This window comes from Melopsittacus undulatus, chromosome 11 (assembly GCF_012275295.1).
Source record: "Melopsittacus undulatus isolate bMelUnd1 chromosome 11, bMelUnd1.mat.Z, whole genome shotgun sequence".
Taxonomy (NCBI): Eukaryota; Metazoa; Chordata; class Aves; order Psittaciformes; family Psittaculidae; genus Melopsittacus; species Melopsittacus undulatus.
Window position 1 is genome coordinate 10,034,367 of NC_047537.1, and position 25,997 is coordinate 10,060,363.

General features: G+C 47.7%; 2 protein-coding genes across 7 annotated transcripts in view; one reads left to right on the forward strand and one right to left on the reverse strand.

Moving 5' to 3' along the window:
• The window catches only part of FKBP15 (FKBP prolyl isomerase family member 15), a 28,783-nt gene extending 16,952 nt beyond the window's left edge, over positions 1-11,831 (reverse strand). For 3 of the 4 annotated variants that reach the window (XM_031054491.2, XM_031054490.2, XM_031054489.2), the window contains exons 1-12: positions 11,677-11,831; positions 9,887-9,996; positions 8,345-8,435; positions 7,659-7,728; positions 6,828-6,902; positions 5,671-5,769; positions 5,072-5,221; positions 4,013-4,081; positions 2,370-2,513; positions 1,780-1,925; positions 1,003-1,051; positions 218-337 (exon numbers count right to left, since the gene is read on the reverse strand). In XM_031054491.2, the coding sequence (XP_030910351.2) occupies positions 218-337; positions 1,003-1,051; positions 1,780-1,925; positions 2,370-2,513; positions 4,013-4,081; positions 5,072-5,221; positions 5,671-5,769; positions 6,828-6,902; positions 7,659-7,728; positions 8,345-8,435; positions 9,887-9,996; positions 11,677-11,735 (1,182 nt within the window). In that variant the 5' untranslated portion in view covers positions 11,736-11,831. Of the gene's footprint in view, positions 1-217; positions 338-1,002; positions 1,052-1,779; positions 1,926-2,369; positions 2,514-4,012; positions 4,082-5,071; positions 5,222-5,670; positions 5,770-6,827; positions 6,903-7,658; positions 7,729-8,344; positions 8,436-9,886; positions 9,997-11,676 lie in introns of those variants that run through there. The other variant, XM_031054492.2, reaches the window with a different exon arrangement.
• Positions 11,832-11,902: 71 nt separating this feature from the next.
• The window catches only part of SLC31A1 (solute carrier family 31 member 1), a 28,459-nt gene continuing 14,364 nt past the window's right edge, over positions 11,903-25,997 (forward strand). The window contains exon 1 of one of the 3 annotated variants that reach the window (XM_031054485.2): positions 11,903-11,957. The gene's annotated coding sequence lies outside the window, so the exon portion shown is untranslated. Of the gene's footprint in view, positions 11,958-14,591; positions 14,683-25,997 lie in introns of those variants that run through there. The other 2 variants (XM_005140680.4, XM_031054488.2) reach the window with 2 other exon arrangements.

The following is a 25,997-nucleotide window of genomic DNA, read 5'->3' on the forward strand; positions in this document are numbered from 1 at the left end:
GAATGCTGAAGAACAAGAAAACGGTTTGAACCCAAGATCACTTCAGAGTGGTTGTTACCCAGTTAACCCAACTGAACTGTCTAGTGCATTTGTTCAACCCTTTTGCCGCTAGAACAGGGTATGCTTCCCTGTACAAAGGGAGAGCTATTACTACAGATTCCCCTTTAAGGGATTCACACAGCAAAACAAGCATCAAAGAAGTCATATAATGATGTACCTCTATCTCCGAGTCACTGGAGTCCAGCTGACTACCTGCTGTCCCAGCCAGGAAAGGCAGCATGGGCTGTCCCATTTTAGCCATCCGAGAAATAAGCTTTGCCTTTGCTACATCTGGGTTCTAAAAGAAATGCTTGCAGTTACTCTCCCTTGGTCTCTCAGCCCAGGCTTTTCAGACATTACAGACACATCTGTCAGGATTAGACTCTTCTAAATCATTGAGTTAATTCTGGCTCTTTCAATTTTCCAATGACTGCACAAAAAGCTAATTCTCAAGCACACAAGATAACACTGGGTTTGTTCATCTGGCTTGGTTATGTACCCTCCTTCTGGGATGACACTGCTGTCACTACATATTAAAACTTATCCCCACACAAAGCACAGCAACAGGGTGACAATATGTGAACTGAGGAAGCTGTTTAGCAGCTGCTTCTATCCTGAGGTACTCACAAGAAGTCATCTTCCCATGCAGCTGTATAAAGTTATATCAAATGTTCCATTTACTCTGTTATCCATTTTATTTTTGTCCATCTACCTCAAAAGACAGCTAGCCTGTAATTATCCACAGGGTCAAAAGTAACCTCACATTTAAGAGCAGGAATTAGGACTGAAGTTCATGTTCTGCTAACCCCTTCAAAAACAAGGTCCTAACCTAGTGTCAGTAGGGTGAGCATTGATTCCTTGCCTGATGTTCACTTTATCTTCAGCAATACCAAATGTAAAAGTGAAATAATCAAGCTTCCCTTCTTAAGGCTTCAAATTAGTTAGGAAAAAGCCAACACTTACTGCTAGCTGCTCACTTATGGAGTTTGACTTGGCCCGAACAGCTGGCTCCCTGAAAAACAAAAAAGTGTATGCTGATACTAGAGATTAACAAGAAATTCAGGATTCAACAGTCTATATTTCTAAATACTGTCAAATACACCTCCCCCTAGGAAAAACATTTTCTTCTACCATAAGCATTTAGTTCAGCTTTGTTTTTGGAATATTCTTTGCAACATTGCCTGTAGGTTTCTGAACCGCCTTATGGACAAGTTCCATAGCTGTGGAACAGCTGATTACAGAAAGATGATTTCATGGATTGCTGCAAGAACCACATCCTGGTACAAACAATTTTAATCAAGTCTAATAACAAACTACTTATGACAACTAGAGCAGCACTTCAACTTGAGCTCCCTAAAAAGGATGGCTGACACAGTTAAATGACAACGTAAAATTTGCAATTAAACAAATGAGCCATTACCCAAGAGCAGTTGATGACCACACTGCCACCTGAGACAAGCAGGCTGTTGCAGCAGTACCTATATGGCTTAACCAGGCCGGATCTCAGTAATACTGTAGAGGAATGGCTGGATCTGTGTTCATTTCAATCTCTTTTAATCTGAAAGTCAGCATATTCCAGCAGCAAATTTCCTGCAAGCCTTATCAGCAAGAATTTCTTTGCCACACTGAGAGCACTAGGCTGGCACACAAAGGACCTACATCTGCCAAAGGACTGTGTTAATGCGGGGTTGTGCTACATGTCTATGAGCATTGCCATCTTTTAATGCAGCTGCCTCTCACCCAGGCTTTGGAGGTATTGTAGATGGGGGCAGTAAACCAGTGTCTGCAGGGAAACCATCTGAACTGGGGACTGGAGAAGGTGCAGGAGAATCCCGTGAGCTGACACTCTGTCCATCCGAACCAGAGCAGTCCTTTACCAGTTTCACCTTAGAAACCATGTGACAAAACACAGGTTATTCCAGGTTCCCAAAATAAGTTTTCAGCAACTTCTTTATTTTTTATGACTACTCCTTTGTCAAGCTCATCCCCTTCAATTAAGGGTTTATGACTGATTCAGAACTGGAGAAGCTGAGTCTTTGCATCCTGTCATTCCCCACTGAGTGCTGTTTTCCCAAGTGACTCACAAATAAGACAATGAAAATATCCTAAGACAGTTAGAACAGACATGTCTTAGTAAACAGCCCAGAGGGATTTTGGAGAATTTTGGGGGTTTTTAATTGAAGATATATATCTTCCTCTGGTATTTGGTTTATAACAGTTTCTGAGCTGTAGTTCTCATACCAACAGCACATTTTCACCCTGCAGACAAATACTGCCACTCAAGAGACATAAAGTAGTTGTAAAATAAACACATGGCAGGAGATACTCACCCGCCTCACTTCCACCTCAAAAACTAAAGTGGAGTCTGGAGGGACCCGGCCAGCCACTCCCTGAGCTCCATAGGCCCACGCTGGAGGAATGATGAGGTACCTTCGGCCTCCTTTCTTCATTCCCATCATTCCTTCTTCCCAGCCCTTTGGTTTTCAGAGGCACAAGAGAACAGAAAGCAAACAATTTGATCAGTGACATGACATTATTCTCATTAAGATTTCTTCAGGCACTGGCTATAGGAGATATCAAAACCCATACAGAGATTCTTGTGAAATCCTGTTTGTTTTCAGTCTGCAGCACTAAACCTGTGTCTTACAATAAATCATAATGGCCAGTTGTAAGCTGCAACACTGACTTAAGAATAAAGAAGCAACTCCCAACATGCTGATAATGAAATCAAACACATGCAGCAATGTCTAGCATGAAGGCTAGAGGCTTCCAGATCTCTGCAGGTACCAGAAACCTGGTTCAAGTTTTAAGTACCATAACTTCAAACAGGTATCACAGATGCCACTGACATCCTGGAGAACAGAGCTGCATGCTGTGTTGTGTGCACAGACTGCAGCTGCAGGAGCTTGCAGAGCACTCAGTGGTGACCTCTCAGGATTCAGGGAAAGAACAGGATTCCACATCCTTGTGAGATCACTTCAGAATTGTTGTGGTTAGATTTATAAAGCACCCACAGAAAACAGCTGTAGTGAAGGAGATTTATGAGCCATATCAATACAAACGGTCAATGGATGCCTGCATTTAATAGGATGACTAACGCACATCGGCAACATTAATAATAAGATGGACATTAAAACAAATAAAGTAGAAAAATAGCATATCTTCAATGAAGAAAAATTTGTAACAGGTCATCTATGAATTACTCAGGTAATGGAAGTGACTTGAACATAAGCATCTCTATGATGGTAGGCTGAGGTCTGAGTGGTGAGCACAGGTGCTCAGAGAAGTTGCGGCTGCCCCATCCCTGGCAGTGTTCAAGGCCAGGTTGGACACAGGGGCTTGGAGCAAGCTGCTCCAGTGGAAGGGGTCCCTGTCTGTGGCAGGGGTTGGAGCTGGAGGAGTTTTAAGGTCGCTTCCAACCCCATCACTCTGAGATTCTACAACCTTTGATGCACAACCTGGCTTTATGGAGCAACTTAAGGGAGCATCACACCACCTGGACTGAAAAATTATCACACAGTCAAAACCCTCACAATGTGACTTAGAGGGTAAAACCACTTGTAGTACTATGTTTTACTGGACCATCCTAAGAACTTGTCAGTTGTCTTCACCCTCCCATGCCCTTGCCCCAGGTGATGAGTCAGGGCTATTTGATGCTCTGCTTTTGAGGCACAATCAGTGTGGAGGAATATGAAGTTGCTCTCAAATTGAAATCCTCCTTCAGAAATAGAACTCCCTGGGAACAAGGTAACAGATTAAGTGGCTCCCAGAAAAAAAAACACAGACAACTGAAAAACTCAGCTCTTGAAACTCTCGAAAAAAAGCTTATTTACCAAACAGGACAACTTCCAACAGTGCCACTAAGGAGACTGGGCTATATTGTGCAAATTAAGAATAAAGAATCCTGAACAAGATCTTCAGTAATTCAAAGTTCAGACTTCAGTTGTTATAATGAAAGTGCCAGAAGTTCTACCTTGATAACCTTTCCAGATCCCAGCTTTAGGCGCAGCAGCTTGTCTTTGTTAACATTTGAGTCAAATACCTAGAGAGTTGAAGAACAAAAACATAGACTATATCGATTTCCCAATGATTTAAAGAGTCTGAACTCAACATACTTCATAAACTCCTACAAGCTCTTATGTGCTGTTTCCCATTCTGCCTCTTCCAAAATTAATTCCCAGACATAAGATGGAGCATGGCTACAGCTTCTAGTGCAATTCAGTCCAATTTCTTATAGTGAACACTAGCTGGAAACTCAGACTTTACAACTGCTTTGAGCTTGATGGTCAGGACAGGATTGGGCCAACCAGAACAACACATAACAGGCTTCTATCAAATAGCAAGCAATTGTCTACAAGTTTTGTACATTAAACTACAACTGCAGCTATTTGTATTTAATGTTTGCACATTAAACTATGCAGCTGAACAACTCTTTCGGATTAGAGGTAGGCTCTGCTATGTACCATTGGTACACAGAGTGAGAGGCATGCCAGGCAGGCCAAGAAAAACAAAACACCCCCTAGAGATGAAAAACATAAAGCTCTTCTTTATAGCAAAAAGATTCAGCTGCAGATGGATACCAATGCAAACCCTTTGCTGTTAATTTTGCCAGCATAAGTATTTTAGAAGTAATGCTTTTGAATATCAAAGCATTTAGTAGCTGCAGAGGATGTGAAAGCATTCTCATTCTTTTAATAGTTGGAGATAAGCTTCATGTCAGACAAGGCCCTTCTTATCACTTCCTCAAGCTGCTTCCAGAGGAGCAGAGCTGGCTTCACTGTCTGTTCTCACAAGTTTCATAGACACACTCACACATTCGTATTAATGAATGTTAAAAGCCTTTCAATCACCTCCTCCTGAACAGTAATGGGATCCTTTATTATTCTACAGGTAACACTTAAGACCTCAATTATGGTGCCTTAAGTGACTGACAAAATCCTTTTACCATCAGCACCAATACTATGCTCGATGTGACAGGTTCCTTCCAAGTGCTGTCACACTCAGTATTAGGAAGAAGCAGAAATGCCTTTACCTGTCCAAGTCCATTGTTCTGGAACAGCCAACCTGTATAGGCAACCTCCAGAGAGTCTCCTCCTTCTGCTCCTTGCCCCTCTCCAAGAAGGAGATCCTGGGAGAGTACTGAATCCAGCACTGGTGAGCTGTTACATTTGGCAATGCACACCTGCAGAAGGAAAGTCTCTGGTCATTAAAACTGAGTGACAAGTTCCACTGTGACTCACTACGGATCTAATGCATTTCTTACTGTACTGATCAAACCCAGGCTACAGATGCACTTAGGAGGCATTCCATGTTTCCTTGTGCTGAATCCTGCTGAGTAAATACCCTCTGCTCTACAGAGCCATTGGTCTTACAGTACTTGAGAACCTGGATCAAAAGTCCCCCTAGAAGTAACAGGCTCCCTGCCTCAGAGGCCTGTATCTAACAATAGAACTCCACCAGGCTCATGGCAGATTTGCCTCCATCACAGCCATGCAGATACCCAAAGCTGAACTTGCAATGTAAGAAGTACAACCAGGTTGGAGCCTTTCCTCTATGGTGCTCTCAGAGATAGGTCTGAGTTTCCTGTAGTCCTAACAGGGCAGAAAGTCCTGCCTCACACACAGTAGCTACCTGCTTGCTGAAATCCACTGCAGCCTTTTCTGACTCAAACATGATGGACCAGTTTTGCCTCTGATCATCATAAAAGGTACTGTAATTGTTAGGCTGGACCTGTGAAAAAGGAAATAAGTTCTATATTAACATTAAATGATGCATTCAACTGGAATAAATTAAAAAATCCACATCCCAAAAGAAGCTTAAAAGAAAAGCTACTGAAATTAAGCAGAAGCAGAATCCTGCTGTCTTACCACCCAAGTTCTGAATGCACAAAATAGCTTTTATTTATGTGCTCATTATCTTGGAAGAATTATGGATTATACATTATACATGAGGAAATATTAAGTTTATTAGAGATGCTGCAGCTTTCGCAAGCTGGTGAAAGCGTTCAAAGCTTCTCTGCAGCTAGGTCATATAATACATGCTGAGCTTTTTAAGTGGAAGCAATCTACTTTTCAAAAGTATTTATTATTTTTAGACTTCCACAATCATTTGGAGGAGTCACTTCTTCCTTGATTTTAAAAACCCATGCCACCAGAAGCTGACTACAGAACCCAAAATGCACTTATAAAATCTGAAAAGTTGCCATCCTCAGCAAAAATCTGGACTGAAATTCTACCATTTCAGAGTAAAATACCATCTATCAAATCAAGAATTTTCATGTCACCTGATGAAGAGCTGGGAGCAGCAAATCAACACACCAATTTTCTGTGAAGCTGGCAGAAAACAGAACATCCGGAGAGATCCCATTTTAGGACTTGCATTGCTCCAAATTGTCCTTATCAGCAGGAAAATGCTGAGTGTGAGATTTCTGAGAGAAAACGTTTCCTTCTGCTTGCTCAGTTGCAAGTTATTAGCAAAAGGAATTGTTCTGTTTCTATCCACTGTAGGACTGCAAAACTCAAAGCACTTCCTCTATGATCTAGAAGTAATAATACACCTCCCACAGCAGATGAACTTACATTATGAAATCTACTGCTCTGCAAAAGGCAGATGTAATGATCCCTTGTGCAATACAAGGAGAACAGTGCTCCCCATCACCAAGACCCCTCTTGTTGTGTCAGATGTCTGATCTCAAAGGCTATAAACTAAGACTTAAATATTCCAGAGTCAGCTTCTGTTTGCTGTGAATAACATAGATCCCTGAATGTTTTTCTAAGCCAGAGTCTTACCGTGAAAACAAAGCCTGGATGGATCCTTGCAGCTGTGATCTGCTGCTGCTGACTGATGTAAAGGAGGAGCCTGTACTGGATTCCACAAGGAATTGGGCAGGGAAAAAGAACAAAAAGCAGGAACTCAAAATGTCTTCAATTCTCACATGCTTGATCAAATTCTGAGCCTAAGGTTACAGTATTTATTTGTCAAGCACACCCAGCAGTAGCATTTTTCACAGCAAAAATACTTAATGCAATAATGTAACACCTCTTAAAACCCATGGAAAATGTACACAGATTTAGCTAGTAGCTAAATCCATGCACATGGATTAAGCAATCCATGCATGGATCAAGCAATTTAAACTAATTATTCCGCTGTAAGCAAGATGCTTTGACTAATTTACATTTGTCACAGTTATTGTGTAAAAGGATGGTGCACTAACCCTTTGATACACGGAACTCAATACATGCCATACAGGCATAAGCCAGAGTAGTAGATCGAGTAATAAGTTGGAGGGAGTTTTCCAAGGGCTAAACAAAGCAGATAAAGTATCACATTGACATATTTGGCTCTGTTAAGTGCCTTCCTTCACACACCTGCACTCAACACATCAAAATATCTCAGGCATAAGTTGTAAAAGATCTTACAAACTTGATCACAGAAAAGAAAGAGGTCACCCAGGCAAATGGCTGAGCCCTAAGAAAGCCTGGGAGGGCCAGGAGTTTGGAGCAGCAGTGAAACCCAGACCTCCAACATCAAAATCAAAGACATGCCAGCGAGTTCAGAGAAACACTACCCCATACAAGCATGCTCTCAACACGAAAACGAAGGAGTGAAGTGTTCCTCACCTCTTTAGTGCTGTGGTTCCCCACTACAGCTGCTCCATACTTGCCTTGCTTCAAGTACTGCCCATTTGTACTGGAAGACAAGTGAGATATTCAGCTGTAGAACCATCCCTTCCTCACATTTCTTTCTACTGCTGCTGAGTTTTAATTCTTCAGAGTTCAGTCTCTTGTCCTCATGCCTCAAAGATCAGGCAGTCTTTCTTAAGCGTAAAAACATTACATGTCTTGCTTGCCCACAGATCACAGGAGCATACATTATGGAGTTTGAGTTGAAAACTGCTCTTTCAAGAGAGCCAGGGCATGATGGCAGTGTCAAATGGACAGATGATTTTACTGCTGTCACTCCATGCTCAGAGCCTCAGTTCTGCACAAGGGAATGTGAGATATAAGCACCTGACAGAGCTGCCTGGAAACAGTGTGAATGCCAGGCTGATGCCTCAGGATGCAGTTCTCTGTAATGGCCAAATAAGAAACTTGCTATCTGACAACTGAATAACCCAGGACTGCAGCACAGTAACTGAACTTGGTTTTGTGCAGAAACTTGCATTGAGTTGTAGCATTACTGCCATGCAGACCCATGCCTATAACCACAGTCTCATCACACTCATCCAAAAATAACCTCCCTCTATGATCAGGGATCCAGCTCCCAGAGATGCAGACTAACAGGTCAGGCAGGAAACTGCACTTACTATCGATAAGCATGAACCGCAGTGGCCACAAACACAGACGGAGCTCCTGAAGCTGCTGGGGCCACAGGAGCCTTCTGGGCTGCTTGGCCTGCTGAGGAACCAAGAGCAGGGACAACATCAGCGAGACACAATAGTCACAATGCCATGCACATTCCTTCCCCCAAAGAAAAACAACTCCAGAAGAAGATTAAAAAAAACAAACACAAACAGTGATGTTCCAAAGTCAAAGGCCACTGAGTAGCCACACATACTGATAATATCAAAGAAAACTAAGAGGATTATTTACCTGGCTGTTCATAGAATCAACCACATTGGAAAAGATCTTTAAACTCATCCAGTCCAACCACTCCCAGTACTGCCAAGGCCACCACTAACCAATGGCACTGAGGCCTTGTCTCCATGGTGTGTGAACACTTAGAATCATAGAACAGCTAGGGTTGGAAAGGACCTTAAGATCATCCAGTTCCAACCCCTGCCATGGGCAGGGACACCTCACACTAAACCATGTCACCCAAGGCTTCATCCAACCTGATCTTGAACACTGCCAGGGATGGAGCATTCACAACCTCCCTGGGCAACCCATTCCAGTGCCTCACCACCCTAATAGTAAAGAATTTATTCCTTATATCCAGTCTAAACCTCCCCTGTTTAAGTTTCAACCCATTACCCCTTGTCCTATCACTACAGTCCCTAATGAAGAGTCCCTTCGAGCATCCCTGTAGGTGCCCTTCAGATACTGGAAGCTGCTATGAGGTCTCCACGCAGCCTTCTCTTCTCCAGGCTGAACAGCCCCAACTTTCTCAGCCTGGCTTCATATGGGAGGTGCTCCAGTCCCCTGATCATCCTCGTGGCCTCCTCTGGACTTGTTCCAACAGTTCCATGTCCTTTTTATGTTGACGACACCAGAACTGCACACAATGCTACAAGTGAGGTCTCATGAGAGCAGAGTAGAGGGGCAGGATCACCTCCTTTGACCTGCTGGTCACGTTCCTTTTGATGCAGCCCAGAATACGGTTGGCTTTCTGGACTGTGAGTGCACACTGCAGCCGGCTCACATTCATTTGCTCATTGACTAACACCCCCAAGTCCTTCTCTGCAGGACTGCCCTGAATTTCCCTGGGCAGTCTGTTCCAATGCCTGAGCACCCTCTGGGCAAGGAATTGTTCCTCAGCTCCATCTTAACCTGCTCTGGTGCAGCTTGAGGCTGTTTCCTCTTGTCCCATCCCTTGTTCCTTGGGAGCAGAGCCCAGCCCCTCCTGGCTCCATCCTCCTGTCAGGAACTTGTAGGGAGCCATCAGGTCCCCCCTGAGCCTTCCCTTCTCCAGACTGAACCCCCCAGGTCCCTCAGCCGTTCCCCATCACACTTGTGCTCCAGGCCCTGCATCAGCTTCGCTGCTCTTCTCTGGGCCCGTTCCAGGCCCTCAATGTCTCTCTTGTAGTGAGGGGCCCGGAACTGAACACAGGATTTGAGGGTTCTTCACAAAGGACCACCAAGACACATGCTGCCAAGTTACTTCCCCACATTCAAGCCCAATTCCTCACCAGCTGCTGTTTGGCTCTTCTTAGGCTGCTTTGGCGCCGTGTACTGGAAGAATTCATTTCCATGGCTTGAGACTGCTTGATCCAAACCAAAGAGAGAGGCTAATCTGGCACTAGAAAGAGAAATAAACTGCTTCACCTTATTTAACACTGGCTTTACAGATAACAAACACCATTAATTCTAAGTTGTAAAGTGCTTACCATTACTTCAGAAATAAGCAAAGGGATGCACATGAAACAGTTCTATCCTAATTAATCATTTATTTTTGAATAAGCAGAACTTCTAGACATAGACGCTGAAAGTGTTTCACTTCCTCAAAAGCTAAAGAAACAAGGTGAAGAAACAAGGACTGAAACTACACTAAAAGTCACTTTCAAAGCAATGCCTAGGACTACCCTCATATGGAACAGCCAATGGTTCCAGTACAATAAGAACTATGTGACAATGGAGAAGCCACCATTTCACGCGAGAAGTTTTCCTTTTGAAAAGCCCAGGGAACATGTTCTCTGTTAAGTTTTAAAAGAGCAGATGTTCTGCTGTCTGAGGGCAGAGGGTTTAATGCTTCATTCAGGTAAACAGGTTAGTCTTACAAAACACATTTGCAGTTTTACTGTTTTAAGCCTGTTTAATCATCTGGCCCTGTGGGACAAGTGAATAACTCAACCTAATCAACAATTCAACACTAATTCAACACTGCCAGGGATGGGGCAGCCACAGCTTCTCTGGGCACCCTGTGCCAGCGCCTCAGCACCCTCACAGGGAACAGCTTCTGCCTAAGAGCTCAGCTCAGTCTCCCCTCTCTTGGGCAGGTTCAAGCCATTCCCCTTGGCCTGTCCCTACAGGCCCTTGTCCCAAGCCCCTCTCCAGCTTTCCTGCAGCCCCTTTAGGCACTGGAGCTGCTCTCAGGTCTCCCCTTCAGGAGCCTTCTCTTGTCCAGGCTGCCCCAGCCCAGCTCTCTCAGCCTGGCTCCAGAGCAGAGCTGCTCCAGCCCTTGCAGTATCTCTGTGCTCTCCTCTGGCCTCGCTCCAGCAGCTTCACGCCCCTCTTGTTTTCTAAAGCGTAACTGTTTGCTAAAAGGAGAGGACCAGCTCGCAGTGCTTGTCTGGAGCTCCTTGGAGGGCAAGGAACGAGCACAGCGGGAAGCACAACTGTGAAGGAGCCTTCCAAGGAGCAACAAGCAGGAAACCCGAGTGTGCTGCACAAGGAAACGACAGCCACGGCCTAGGAGCTGCTGAGCGCGCAGCACCCAGCTCTGCTTAACCCCCCGAACCGAGCACCGGCGGGTCCCCGCACAGAGTGGAAGGAGCCCGTTTTCCTCGTCTGTCTCCCCGTGACTGCAGGGGAGGCCGCGCCTCCTCCCATGGGAGCAGTTACGGTCCCTGGCCAGGGTGCTCAGGGCACGGAGCCCCCCTGGCCCGTTCCGCTCCGGCCGCCAGTCCCTTGCGGGGGGCCAGGTTCTCCCTACGCCCATAGCAAGGCGGGGCGGGAGAGGCGGGCACAGAGCCGGTGCAGGCTCTCGCAAAGAGAGAACGGCTCCCGCTCCTCCTCTGGCCCACATCACCCGGTAAACAGCGGCACGGCCCTGCCAACAGCGGGGAGGGCTCCACGGGGCCACGCAGGCCGCGGGCCCGTTCGCCAGGAGGCTCCCCCAGGGCTGTAAACCCCTGACGGCAGCGAAAAGGCAGGGATGAGGCAGCCCCGCAGACAGGGATCAGGCAGGGATGAAGCAGCCCCGCAGACAGGGATCAGGCAGGGATGAGGCAGCCCCGCAGTGCCCGCTGCCGCCGCTCACCCGCTGGCAGGGGACAGGAAATCCGCATCGTCCTCCTCCGCTGCCGCCGCTCCGAACATGGTCCCGGTCCCGCCGCCACCCCCCGCGATGTCGTAAACCCGTTGCTCGACGGCAGCGCTTTCCGGCCGCGGCGGGACAGGAGCGCCGCGGGGAGGGGAGGCGAATGAAGGCGGGAAGAGGAAGAGCAGCGGCAAGGGGCGGGGCTTCAGTTTGACGTCACGGGGGGCGGGGCTTCCTGTGCTGGGCGGGGCAGGGCAGCCGGTGCTCGTGGCGGTCGCGTGGTGAGTGACGTGCCGGGGTCACGGTGGTCTCGCGGCCCGGAGCATGAGGGGTCCTCGGTCCGTGTGGTGCTCGGGGAGCCCGAGGCCTCAGCGGGGCTCTGGGGCCGCCTGCCCGGCTGGGCTGTCCGCTGAGCGCGGGGTTCGGGGCGTGCGGCGGGGCTCGGGACGCGGTGTTGGTGCAGGCCCGGCGCGGCAAGCGGCAGCGGTTGTCCCCAAGGTGACAGCTGGCCCCGGGCCGCCCTCGCCCCGCCACCCTGCCCCGCAGCGGGCCGGGGCCCCGCGGGGTGTAGGGGGCGGCCTCACGGCTCTGCCCGCAGCCTCGGTGCGCTCCGTGCGGGCTTGGCTCTCACATTGAGTTACCGAGGGGCGGCATCTGGTGTGTAACACACACCTGAGCCCTGCCTGTCCGAAGAGTTGAGAGGTTATTAACAGCTGAGTTGTCCCTCGTTAAGCACTTTTCCAACTTTGCCTTGTAGCTTGAGAAATTTGTCTGTTTTGTGTGGGTTTTGGTTCCTGTAAAGCTGGTACGTCCCGGTGCTTTGTGGGACTTGCTGCCCTGGCTTCAGTGTCAGGGTTTCAGAACCAGGTGGTGGTGAAATGCTGCAGAATTGAACTCAGGGAGAGTGCAATGGCAGCGAGGATTGAGTGGTTTGCTGCCCTTGGGTGTTTTCTGGCACTGCTTGGGAATTTGTAGTAATAGCTACTTAAAGGACAAGGGGAATGGCATTAACCTGCCCGACAGGAGACTGAGCTGAGCTCTTAGGCAGAAGCTCTTCCCTGTGAGGGTGCTGAGGCGCTGGCACAGGGTGCCCAGAGAAGCTGTGGCTGCCCCATCCCTGGCAGTGTTCAAGGCCAGGTTGGACACAGGGGCTTGGAGCAGCTGCTCCAGTGGAAGGGGTCCCTGCCCGTGGCAGGGGTTGGAGCTGGAGGAGCTTTAAGGTCCCTTCCAACACAAACCAGGCTGTGGTGGTGGAGTCTGAGCACAAAGTTTCCAGGTCTCTTGTAATGTGTTTGCAGCAGTTTGGGGATGTATTGCAATGAGAATGCAGCACAATTGGGATATCAATGATTTCACTTGAGTAGGGGGAGTATTATGTAGCTTTTTTATTGCAGAATGTGTGATTAAGTTGAAATAAAACATGCAGAAATTCGGAAGCCTCGTTTCTATTAAAAAAACCCAAACCAACTCACGCAGAGGATATACTGTAATAGACACCTCAAGAGGAGGGAAAACCTTCCATCAAGGGTGTCAGAGCACTGGGACAGGCTGTTGCGGGTGTCTCTCTCTGGAGACATTCAAAACCCACTTGGATTTGTTCCTGTGTAACCTGCTCTGGGTGGCCCTACCTTGGCAGGGGTTGCACTGGATGATCTCCAACCCTAATGATGCTGGGATTCTGTGATTTGATGTAAATTCCGGATGGGGGCAGGTTGTTCTATCTTGATATGACAGGTAGATATGATCTTTAAATAGAACCTGTGGCTCCTGCCTTCCTCACATGAAGAGATAGTTACTTGCTTTGCCTCCTTCCATATTTCCATCAAGTGGGCAGACAAGATAGGTATTTTAAACAGTGAAGAGCTGTGTGGCCAAGTCCTAGTACTTGAGTTTAGGTACTTTAGATCTAGGTAATATTATTTCTGTACCCACCTTTTCCCCTTAGTACAAAGTTTAACTTGGAAAGCAGGAAGGATTCCCATCCTGGGGGCAGGTCTTACCTGGGAGCCCCATGTGCTTTCTCACACTGAGGTTCAGTGCTGGCAAGTCAGGATGTGTGAGGTAGGAGGAAGCTGGAAGGCCGTCCTACAGCCATGGCCAGCATCCCAGGTAAGCCCAGCCTAGGCCACTTGCCTTTCTTAATTCCAGCTTTATTCGTACTCCTCCTCTGTGCTGGAGTTTGCAGTGGCCTCATGCTCCACACAAGTTCCAAGTCATAGACCAATTTTTCCTGTTCGTGCTCAGATTACAAGCCTTGGAATGCTTAATAGTGGCATTTTGTGCAAAGGTGATTAAATGCTCTTCAGGTGTTTATTAAATTCACTTATAACCCGTTTGATCTTAACTTGCCTCTGCTTGAGCCTGAGGTAAATAAAGCTGCTGCAGTGCTTTTCATGAGTGATCTAGTCAGGCTAATGTTCAGTTCAATGGTCCCGATTCATGGCATTTATGATGGAATATCTCCTGAGGCTTTCCTCAAGCTATGGATTACACATCACCTTTTTCCCATCCTCCATGAAAAAGGGGTCCTGGAATGTGTCAATATTTCTGTTTAAATGCACACTGGCTTTGTAAGTGTGGTTGTGTTGGTGAAGCTGATGCTGCACAGAAGCCAAGTGGTGCTTTTGGCTCCCAACACCGAACTGTTGCAGTAAGCAGGTTTGTCCTTCCCCTGCTGCCCTCCAACCAAAAAAAGAAGGATTAGAGAGAATACAAACAGCAGTGGAGGAGTTTCAGACTCCCCCACAACTGAGGACTTGGAATTTTTTATGGTTGTTTTCCACTGAGAACTTGCTGCTTGTTGGGAGTTACAAAGAATTACTTTAATTTCATAGATTCTAATCTCGAGCAGCTTTTTAACTAGGCTGGGAATTAGAAGCGTTTCTGCCAGTAGAGAGGAGGAATTAAATCAGCTTTCCAGTTCATTTTCACATGTTTGCTGCTTTGTTTTAAAGGAGTATTCCCCCTGCCAAGTGCTCTGAGTTGCAGTGCTGCAAGGACAGAAAGGTTTGTGGTTTATTTTTTTTAGACAAGAGGTTTGGGAGGATTCTTCTTTCACTTCCCCCTTTACAGTGTTGCTTCAAGTTTTGGATTAGTGAGACGCTCTGTATGCTTGAGGAGGGAGGGTGTTGGGAATGCTGATCTTTAACAGTCTTATTGCACAGAGGAGAAGATTGAATACATTCACACAGGGAGTCCGGACTCAGGGCTCAAGGAGCTTCCTTCCAGCTCTCTCGATTTCCAATCAGACATTAGGTCAGAGAGAAATTTCTGCTCTTTGAACTAAACTGCACTATTTTCTCCTTTCCTTTTTGCGATCTGCATCTGCTGCAAGTACCCCAGTACCCAAAAGGAAACTCCCTGTCCCTGCAGACCTGCCCCTCTGCTCTTGGCTGAAGGTCATCTGAAAGGCAGCATTGGCCACAGCAGCCCTTGGTGAGGTTCAGCTGGACCAGGCTGCTGCTGTGACCTTCTCCAGAGTCTGCCAGGAAATCCCTGGGAGTCCTGGAAGCTTTTTCTTAGGGAAAGATGAAAAAGATTCAGGCCAGTCTGTTACTTTTCTCTGGCAAATCCAGTCGTGGTTAATCTGCTCCATTGTCTTTTGTTTCAGTCTAATTTTCTGGACATGTTCCAAATCAAATCACTGGGACTCGAGACCAGTGATTTCTTCAGTAACTTTTTTTCAGCTGAGAGCTGGAATCTGCTAATGCAGGGAATAATGGGACTAGTTATTGTAAATTAATTAAACTCCTATTTTGCTACTCTGGATATTAACTTTCCAAAGCCTTTCATCTGTTGGTCCTGGAATTAGACTTCTGTGGTTTAGAAGCTAATCTGGAAGTGGGAGGCTGGGATGAAATACCTCCTTTTTGTCCTTCCTTCTCTGTTTCTACTATCTTTAATGTCATCTTCCCAGCATAATTTTTCCCAACATCTTTTCTTCCCTGTGTTTCACCAGTTCATACCTGCCAGGATGCTGTTTATTCCTGTGCCTGCTGGCTGGAGGAATTGCTTTTCTTTTTGCTCTTTTCACCTTGCACATATGTTAGAAAGTGCCACAGTTGTTGTACCACAGATGTGAATGTCATTTATAATCAGTTTAAAAAGTTGTACCTGTATATAATCTGTTCAATATAATCTATAAACATACATAATCTATAAACTGTATGTAATCTCTACAGTGTATCTAAAGTAATATAGCAGACTGTGGCAGCTCTGCATCACAGGCCAAAATGTGGTAAGGGACTGAACATTTCCTATTCTTACTGATGCTCAGCACTCCCAGTATCTGAAGGGGCCTGCAAGGATGCTGGAGAGAGACTTCATCAGGGCCTGTAGGGACAGGCCAAGGGGAATGGCTTGAACCTGCCCGAGGGGAGACTGAGATGAGCTCTTAGGCAGAAGCTCTTCCCTGTGAGGGTGCTGAGGCGCTGGCACAGGGTGCCCAGAGAAGCTGTGGCTGCCCCATCCCTGGCAGTGTTCAAGGCCAGGTTGGACACAGGGGCTTGGAGCAGCTGCTCCAGTGGAAGGTGTCCCTGCCTGTGGCAGGGGTTGGAGCTGGAGGAGCTTTAAGATCCCTTCCAACACAAACCGGTCTGTGGTTCTATGTATCAAGCCTGAGAAGCCGGGAGGACACTAGAAAAGGATATAGCTGTATGAACTGAACAGTGAGTTCACTGAGGTCTCTCCTGAGACTTCATGAGAGCTGCTCCACTTTAATTAAGTTTTCTTTTCCTACACATGCTCGTTAGTTATCAAGGATTCAGATCTCATCCCTCTGATGAAGGTACATGAGCTTGGAATATGAGCTTCAGGATATATTTAGCTGCTCTGCTGGCTAACCTGGGTGAGAGAAATTTGAACATCTTGGCTTTTTTCACTTCTTAAACACTGAATGAGTCTCTCCCGGGAGAAAGAGTGCAGGTGGTACATTCACTTTCAGGCTTTTTTACACATTGGAGCTTACATGGAGTAGGGTTTGTAGGAGCAAAATTGCTTTCAGGCCACCTCCAAGCTGCAGAACACTTCCTGAGCTGACAGGCTGCTGCTCTCCAGCCAGCAGCTGGGCTGTTCCTTTGGGAGCTGGGAAAGCAGCTGTTGGAAAGGTTTATGGTTCAGTCTCCTCATGGAGATGCTTGTCCCTATGAGCCAACCTGCTCCTTGGATTTCTGTCAAATGGTGCATGTGCTCCTTATAGGAATGCTGGAGAAGCTTGGTGCAGACTCTGTGCCTGGGTTCAGCCCAGCAGCTCCCTGCATATCCTGGCTGGCTTCCTCCACACTGTATTTTAACAGAGGCTGCACTGAGAGCCATTGGGAACAACTGGGAGCCAGGGATCCAGTCCATCAGCTCTGCCTCAGTTAATGTTTCCTGCTCTGAAAGGCGCTGTTCTAGAGACTTGGCAGCCTGTTTTCACATCTTGGCTGCATTTTCAAGTTTGCATCCTTTACTTGGGAAATAAAAACACTAAGAAGCATGGAGCAGGCTCAAACCAGTGATCCTAGCAGGCAGGTGATCCCAGGTCATTCTCCTCCAGCCCTCAGGAAGTGGCAGCAGCGGGTGCTGCCAGCGGAGTGCTCCATGGGAGAGCTGTGAGATACCATGTGCACTTCCGATATGGTGAGACAAGCCTTGTACATCAAAGTGATAAAGGAAGCAGAAGTGCAAGCTCCTGAGAAACACACCCAGCCCTGGAATACTGTGGCAGTCAAACTCACAGTGTGTGCCTGGGTTTCTCGGTTGCCTTTTTTATGGTCCCCTTGTCTGTCTGAGCTCCTGGTCTGATGGACTTGACAAGAGGCTGAATCATCAGTTCTGGGTGCTCTGCCAGGAGAGTTTTATACAGATAAGGGTGCCATCAGCTTTGGTGGCCTTCATTACCTTGGGATAGGAGCTTATCTCACAAGGGTGTGCTCACCCTTTATGTTTAAGGTGCTGTCAGGTGAGGCTGAAGTATGCTGGAGGAGTGTGGTACAAGTACTGTCAAACTGAAGCCTGAACTGAAAGTGTAGAAGAAAGATACTTGGGACTTCAATGTTGCTCTCCTGTTCCTGCTACAGGTCTGGTTGTACTTGTAAAGCCATTTTTGTGCTGCTTTCTTCATAGGAGGCATAGAGCAGTGCCTGTAGGTTATCCTGCTGTATGGACGGCAAAGCCTCATACATTCTATTCTGGTTTGCCTCTTTGGTAGGAAGTAGTTTATAGTAGCTTTAAACACCTTTCGGCAGCAGCACAACTTCCCTTAATTTGCTGAATTCCCTCTAGTACATCATGACAGTAGGATCATGTGCTCTGCTTTCATACTCTTGCTTTTGATCTTGCTTGAAACCACTACCCCCAGTGAGCACAGTACAGCCTTACTCCTTGCACTCCTTCTCCTCTTGTCACATTTTCTCTTCCACCACAGTTGCTGACGCCAACTTTGGGATCAGGAGGTCAGGGAGTCAGCTGCCCTGCCAGGGCTTGTCTTGTACACACTGTTGAATTCCTGCACAATCTATTGTACATCACCTACTACTATCATCCCTCACCTTTTCCTGGTTGCTGTTGTTGGTTTGCTGCCTCTCCCTGCCCTAGGTGAAGGGTCTGGACACTACTGCAGCCTCTCCCTTCAGCAGCGACAAGTGAAGGCCTTGGCCACCAGCAGGGTAGATGGTGCAGACCCACCCTGGAGCTGCAGCCTTTCCTTTCCAGTAAGTGCCCACCCTAATCCCCGAGGGTCAGGTAGAATGAGTGCCCTGACCTGTGCAGATGGCCTGTGGAATGTCCCTCTGAAGAGGCACCTTCCCTGCACACCCTTCAGGTCAGGGGGTTCTAAAATCTCTGCATTTTTGCAAAGACCTCATAAGAAAGACTCAGGAGTTGCTTTTGCTGTTAACGGATCTTTCTGTGAGCATCCCAGTCCTTGGGCTGGTCCTACCATGATGAGCTTATGTTCAGTAGGCTGCATAATCCAAACAGTAAATATTTATCTTGGGTCAGATGAAATCTTTGCTGTAACAATAGGGTTTGTCAATGTTTTGTGAGGGGTGGTTTTCCCCACAGCAGAATGTAGCAGGAATCCCTGCTGCCCCCATCCCTGCTGCCCCTATCACTGCTTCTTCAACCCTCACCTCTGATCAGCACAGCTCAGAGAAGCCGAACACAAATATTTCCCATTTGAACACACTACACGTCATGGGTCTGGTTTGGAATGGGCTGTAGGTCAGGCAATAAATAGGCTTAAAGCAGAGTAAAAGTGCTCATAGGTAAATCTGAGCAGTGGTTAATGATTAGCCTTTCATGCAGATACTGATGTGGGTTCTGCTTGTCAGCATTATCTGTGAGTTTAGAAACTTTGATCCATCTCAGACTTGTTGCCTGTTTGGAGAAGACAAACTGCTCTCCTGGAGTCAGGAGGTGGAAAACCTGGCTCTGGAATAGTAAGTACTCAGCTTTTTGGGCTCTGACTCATGTCTGTTTGGAGTAGCAGTTCTGTGGCAGTGCAGGGGTTTGGAAGCTGAGTGGAAACGGACATGTTTGAAGCTTGGTCCTGGAGTAACTCATAACTGAAACAAAACCCCTGTTGATGCCTGTTTGTTCCAGCATTCCATGCCCTAGAGGTGGTCCTGTCAGAAGAGTGTCACGAGGCCAAGGCTCTTCTAAAGACAAGTTCCTTCACAGAGAATGGCTTGGTTTGGTTGCCCTTTCCGTCTTCTTCATATGGCAGGAGGTCTTCTCCCTTGCTGGCTTGAGTGAAGTTGGGATCGTATTTTGGCATTTCGCACAATGAAAATGTTCCATGGACTAGGGCTATGGATTTGTTCTCCAAACTCCTCCAAGTATTTGCATTACTGTCTGGGAGCTATATGTATGTCACATGTTCCATCCTCTTGCTTGTTGTTTAAGATCATGGAGGAAGAGTAGGAATGTGCCTATGGTGATGTATAGTTTGGTCTTAACCATCAGCTCAGACACTGACTTCCTGGGCTTAATTGAAAACAAAGTGGGATGGATTTTGCTGCTGCTGCCCTGGTTTCTATCCTGCATTTTGTTCAGAAGCCGCTGCAGGCTTCTCAAAAAGGAGGTGTTTTGAGTAGTTGAGTTTGGTTCCTGGCTGTGGTGGAGCAAGCTTTTGTTGTGAGGGAGAGTCATTGATGCACAAGGCAGTGAACACACATTTGTTTCCCTTCTGCAAGCAGGGAAAGCGTATTTCTAGAAGTCATTCTTGCAAACTTATCAGGTCTGTAGTCAAAAGCCTGCATTGCAGAGGTGATCCTGACCCACCAGAGCTGGAGCTGGAAGCCCCAGTGTGTTCCTGTAGGAGCTGACATCAACAGCACAGGGCTATTGCGGCAACATTTGGCACAGGCCAGAACGTGACAGCCCCAGGGAAGGTGAATGCTTGAATGGCCACCTTAAAATGCTGTGTTTGCACATGGACACACACCTGAGGAGTCACTGTAGGCAAACAACTGCTTCCATGTGAAAAGCAAGGGATGAAACATGCTCCTGAGGTTGTTGGTCAAGGAAGCATTCACATGTGGTGGAAGCCAATGGCAAAATGAAGGTGTTTCTCTTTGATGAGTGTGTGGCAGTACTGGACATGGGAAAATGTGTGTGAATTGCTTAAACTGGTGTCTCTTGCATCATGTGTGGAACAGATTCCTCAGAGTTACCACTGAGTTCTAGAGGGTGGTTTTCTTCTTGTGAGGTTCTCCAAGCATACCTGGAAGCCAGTTCAGAACTTGTACAGGTGTTGCCCTTTCTGGGCTAAGTCTCATCATGATGTTGGAAAACAGCCAGAGGGGAAAAATGAGTTTGTTTTCCAAGTGTGGAGGTTTGTGTAAGTGCTGGGTTGTTATCAGCTAACCCATTAACTTGTTACCATTGTGCTGCTGTGCCCCAGGCATTGCTCAGGTTCCCAGGAGGAAAGAGTTCTCACCAAAGGATTTGCAGGGTGCTCAAGAACAGGAGCTTTTTGGTTCAACTGCAGGATCTGTATCTGTGTCCAGCTCTCCAGAGCACAGAGCTGCTTCTCACCATCTCTGCAAGAACAGATGTATGCAGGGTATCAAACTGGATGTGCAGACATCATGCTCAGAGGGGTGCTGATGGGGCATCCTGCTCCCACCAAGCCTGCTTGGGCAGGGAGCTTGGACTAGATCATGGCAGGAGGTCTCCTAAATCCCAGTGGTTCTGTGACTGACAATCTGAACTAGTGGTCATCCTGTGGTGATCTGTGGAACTGGGGCAGAGAGGGTAAGGGCTGGGAATCCTCCTTCTGTGAGTCTCCTGAATCATCTGTGTTGATGGACTTTAGGCTCCCTTTTATGAAGCTTGTAATAAACCAATAATTTTATTACCCTCAGCATTAGATTTATCTATGCGAGACAAAGGTATTTATGGTGGTGGTGGATGTCATCTGCAATCTGGCACCTGTATTAAAAGCCAGGAGATGCACTTCTAGGCCACATTAAGTCATGCTGCATTTTTGCAGTTGAGGAAACTTTTGCTTGGGAGTGCTTTTGCTGAATCCTGGTTTCATTTTAGAATCACAGCATCACAGAGTGGTTTCTATTGGAAGGGACCTTAAAACTCCTCCAGCTCCAGCCCCTGCCATGGGCAGGGACCCCTTCCACTGGAGCAGCTTGCTCCAAGGCCCTGTGTCCAACCTGGCCTTGAACACTGCCAGGGATGGGGCAGCCACAGCTTCTCTGGGCACCCTGTGCCAGCGCCTCAGCACCCTCCCAGGGAAGAGCTTCTGCCTAAGAGCTCATCTCAGTCTCCCCTCGGGCAGGTTCAAGCCATTCCCCTTGACCTGTCCCTACAGGCCCTTGTCCCAGGCCCCTCTCCAGGTTTCCTGCAGCCCCTTTAGGCACTGGAGCTGCTCTCAGGTCTCCCCTTCAGGAGCCTTCTCTTGTCCAGGCTGCCCCAGCCCAGCTCTCCCAGCCTGGCTCCAGAGCAGAGCTGCTCCAGCCCTCGCAGCATCTCCATGGCCTCTGGGCTCACTCAAGCAGGTGTTTCGTGTCTCCTGAGATTATTTTACAGTCTTACAAGGCTGGAAGGCCCCATTTGAAGCAAGTCTGGGCAGAGCTGCTTTTACTGTTCAGCTTGGTGTGTGTCCTTCCCACCTCAGAAAACCATGGAGCAACAGCTGATCAGGTACTGACTTGGAGGCAGTACCCTGGCTGATATCCTGTTATACCCAGCATTCCTTAGGGATTTGAATATTTATGCATGTGGCCACTGGATGGTCACAAACAGTAAAACATCTGCTTATCCCCTGGGCAGAGATGCCTTTTAGCATGAGACCGGTTGGCTCCTTTCACACATACCAGTGCTGTAGGCGGTGTGGACCTGCAGGAATGAGGTGCTGAATTCAGGAGCACCCTGAAGACTTTTGTGTGCCAAAGTAGGTTTGTTTCCATTTTTAAGTTTAGGTTTTCCCTTCATTAAGTCTGTGATAGGTAGAAGAATTCATGCTGGAAGCTGTTCTTGGTTGGGGCCTATAAAAGAGGAAGAGAAATTCTTCACCAGGTCTGGACTTTGTAAGGAAGCAGAAGTTGTGCAATCTCACAGGATAAGTGATGCAAATCTTGCAATTTGCGGTTCCAGATATTAATAATTTTTTTTTTATTAAAAAGTGTTAGGAGCCTATTGCAAGTCTTAGAAGTCTTTAACCTGCCCGAAGGGAGACTGAGCTGAGCTCTTAGGCAGAAGCTCTTCCCTGTGAGGGTGCTGAGGCGCTGGCACAGGGTGCCCAGAGAAGCTGTGGCTGCCCCATCCCTGGCAGTGTTCAAGGCCAGGTTGGACACAGGGGCTTGGAGCAGCTGCTCCAGTGGAAGGGGTCCCTGCCTGTGGCAGGGGTTGGAGCTGGAGGAGCTTTGAGGTCCCTTCCAACACAAACCAGGCTGGGATTCTATCACTGTGTCTCACTCATTCCTCAGCATACACCAGGGCAGCAGGATGTTTCCCACTGTCTGGCTCTGTGGATCACATCTCCCTGGTCACCGTTCTTGTGCTCGGTTGTGTAACGTCCCTGCAGAAACCACACAGAGGATAAGGAAGTGTCTTATTTGTTCAAGAGATTACATCATGTTGGAAAATACGGGTCACATGGCACTCACTTTGTGTCTCCTCTGCCCCCGTTCTCTCCACCAGTAAGGACGAGGGTTGGACAGCTTCTGCTGACCAGTGAGTGCCAGGTCCTCAGGTGGTTTCTGGCTGCTCATGCACAGGCAGGCAGCTCTCAGCTGCCCCCACATCCCAGCAGGGCCTGTGAAGCTACTGGGATTTAAAGCCATTCTGCCTTATCTCTGCTCAAACACAGCCTGGTTCCTGTGGGGAAAAAGAGACCTTTGGGTTTCTGCTCCCTAGGTGCTGAATACTGGGCACTCTGTGACATGGGTTATGTATCATGACACAGGTGTTGTTCATACCCTGGATGATCTGAGGAAGAGAGATGGAGCTGGGATAAGTGCCCTGCCAGGCTGCGGGCCTCGGATAATTGCTTCAGAAGTCTTTGGCATGCACAGGGCTGATGAAGAGGTTCTTCTGTTGATGCCTCCTGGGAATTTCCTTTGATGGAGGCTTGTTAGTACTAGCTCTGAATCCATGCTGGCATTGGCTATAAGTTCTGGTGTCTGATATGATGTAGGAGTCATTAGCCTGGGTGTTGTATAAAGAAATTGTAATGTAGCATCCTGTGCCAGTTTTGGCATCTCTAATGCCATGGTTTGCTCTCCAATGAGTGCTTGAGTCGGCTTTTGTATGGCACCTTCTCTGCTTTGGAAGCTGGTAGGCCAGGTTGGATGGGGCTTGCAGCAAGCTGCTCTAGTGGAAGGTATCCCTGCCATTGGCAGGGGTTGGAACTGGGTGAACTTTAAGTTCCCTTCCAACCTACACCACTCTGTGATGATTGTGTGATCCTTATCACTTTAAATTGGCATCACCTTTGCCAGCACTTGAGTTCTGTGTCTGCTGATGCTGCATCTCACCCTTCTGAACGCTGACTAACGTTTGTTGGTGTTTGCTGGCAGTGAGGAATCCAACCTGTGTTTGACGTGTCTGTTCCTGGCCCTCCGCTGTGGTCAGCAGGTGGGAAGCTCTGTGCCAGGAGAGCTGTGCTTTGTTCCTGAGCTGCACTTTTGACTTGCTCAGAACAGTCTCTCCAGCTGAGGTGGTCAAACACAGCCGAGGGATGAATGTGCTCAGCTCCTTTGAAAGCATCCCACTGGGGGCTTGGGGTTAATTTGGGCTCGCTCAGGTTGGAGGTACTCATGTATGAGCAGGGTGGTAGCAGGTTATTGCTGGGGTAGCAGAATACTTCAGTTCACATCATTTCTGATGTGTTTCTCCAACACTTGTTTGCTGTCTCCTGCCTGGCAGTCCTGTGTGTGGGTAAGAGCCATGCACACAGTTCACCATGACAGCTTTCCCATCTGTCCATCCCTCGGAATAGCTCCTTTGCACCACGCTTCCATGACAAATGAGTGCTGAGCAGTGGCTGCATGTTGCAAGCTTGTACCTGGCAGTGTTCACAGGAGCTGCCAGCTCCAATCCCAGTGCCATTTGTGGTGTTGTGCCCTTCCTACTGTTTTGCATCTTGGGGCAAGGACTGTTGTAGTTACATGAAAATGATCTCGTTGGGTATACCCAGTGCTGTGCTGTGAGCTCCAAAGCCTATTGCCCACCTCCAGAAACGTTCCCACTTGTAGCACTATGTGGCCAGGAAGCAGCAGCTCGTGGCTGCTGTGCTGAGGAGAACGTGGGATTGCCTCATGTCCTGCCAAGAGTGGGGCAGCTTAGGGAGCTCTGGTGAGCCAGAGATCTGGCTCAGTGGTTGGAGGCATGGATTGGTCTCCAGGATTGCATTTCTGCTGTCAAAGGAAAACCTCATGTTCTAAGCTGTGTGGGAATGTGCCCGGGGTTCTCTCACGCATAAGGGGAGTTCCTGCTGGTTCCTGAGCTAATGTAGTACTCCCTGCATTGCTGACCCACTGTTTTGAGACAAACCAAGGAGCTGGTTCTGTCACCTTTTGCTTAATGTTGATGTGGTCATTGTGGAAGTAACCTGCTCCACTGAGGCAAGGAGTGAGCCAGCACAAGCGGAGGAGCCATTGGAGGGCAGGATGGGATAGTTGAGTTGGAAGGGACCTACAACAGTAGTCTAGTCTAAGTGCCAGCTTAGTGTTTGGGACCCTTTGTGAGCCAGCCCAGGAGCACTCGTGATCTCAGTGCAAAGCTCTGTGTGTGCTGCAGGTGATCGAGCCTGGGCTGTCAGCATCACACTCCTCTTGCAGAAACAAGGTTAAGAGCCAGGAGAATCTTGGCAAGGACCCTGCAGTTTTGCCGTGCTTCTCAGTAGTATCCTTCCTTTATTGCTTTTCCATCTCCTGGAGTCTGGTATGAACAAAACGCTTCACTGCAGAGGAGGCTGTTCTTGCTCAGCCTACTTAACTCTCCTTTATTTTCTCCACCTGTACACGTCTCTTGCCAGCACTTCTCAGCCTTTCCTCTGATCAGTCTTGGTCTTGGGGTTTCTGCTCTGCAAGGCTGTTTTCTCCCACCTTTCACTTCACTGGGCCTGTTAATGACATGGGCTGGTGTGATGCTGCGCTTCATGGAGCACAGGGCATTGTCCTGTAAAGAACACCCTGTCCTTGGTTGTTTTTTCTTCTTCTTGTTCAAATATTTAGGGATTTCCTGAGGAATCTGCAGAAGCTGGAGGATGAGGAATGACCGTCCCCATGTAGGGCAGCAGATCAAGCAGGGTCTCTAACAGAGGTGACCAGAAAAGTTTGCTATGAAAATAAACCCCATCAAAGGGATGTGATTGTGGCCATGCTGAGAGGAAGAGCTCTGGCCCCTCCTCGAGTGATGGGGGTTGTGCTGAGTAAAAGCCACCAGCTCTGCCTTAGCTCTAGAGCTGTAGCTCCCAGCAAAGCACAGAACCTTCGGGCTTGAACCCATGCTGATACTTCATTAACTTCTTTTCATCTTAATTTTAATTAAAAGTCGATTAATGTGTATAACTGCACCAGGCTGTCAAATAAGGTGTGACTGTGTGAAGCCCGTATGAGCCAGGATCTCAGCTAGAACCTGTGGTCTGAAGTGGGACCACTTTAGAGGGTTTTCTTCCATGCCCGTGAGTGCTGTGTGATAGTTATGTGGAGGGAGCTGTTGGGACAGAGCAGCTCTATGAGAGGGACAAACGTGTATTGGAAATGTGGAATGTGGGAAAGAAACCCAAGGATTTGATAAGAATAACACAAGCAAGGGGTGGCAGCCAGAGCCCTGCAGGATGGAGCTTTGTAGCTCAGGTAGGTGTGAGAAAACAG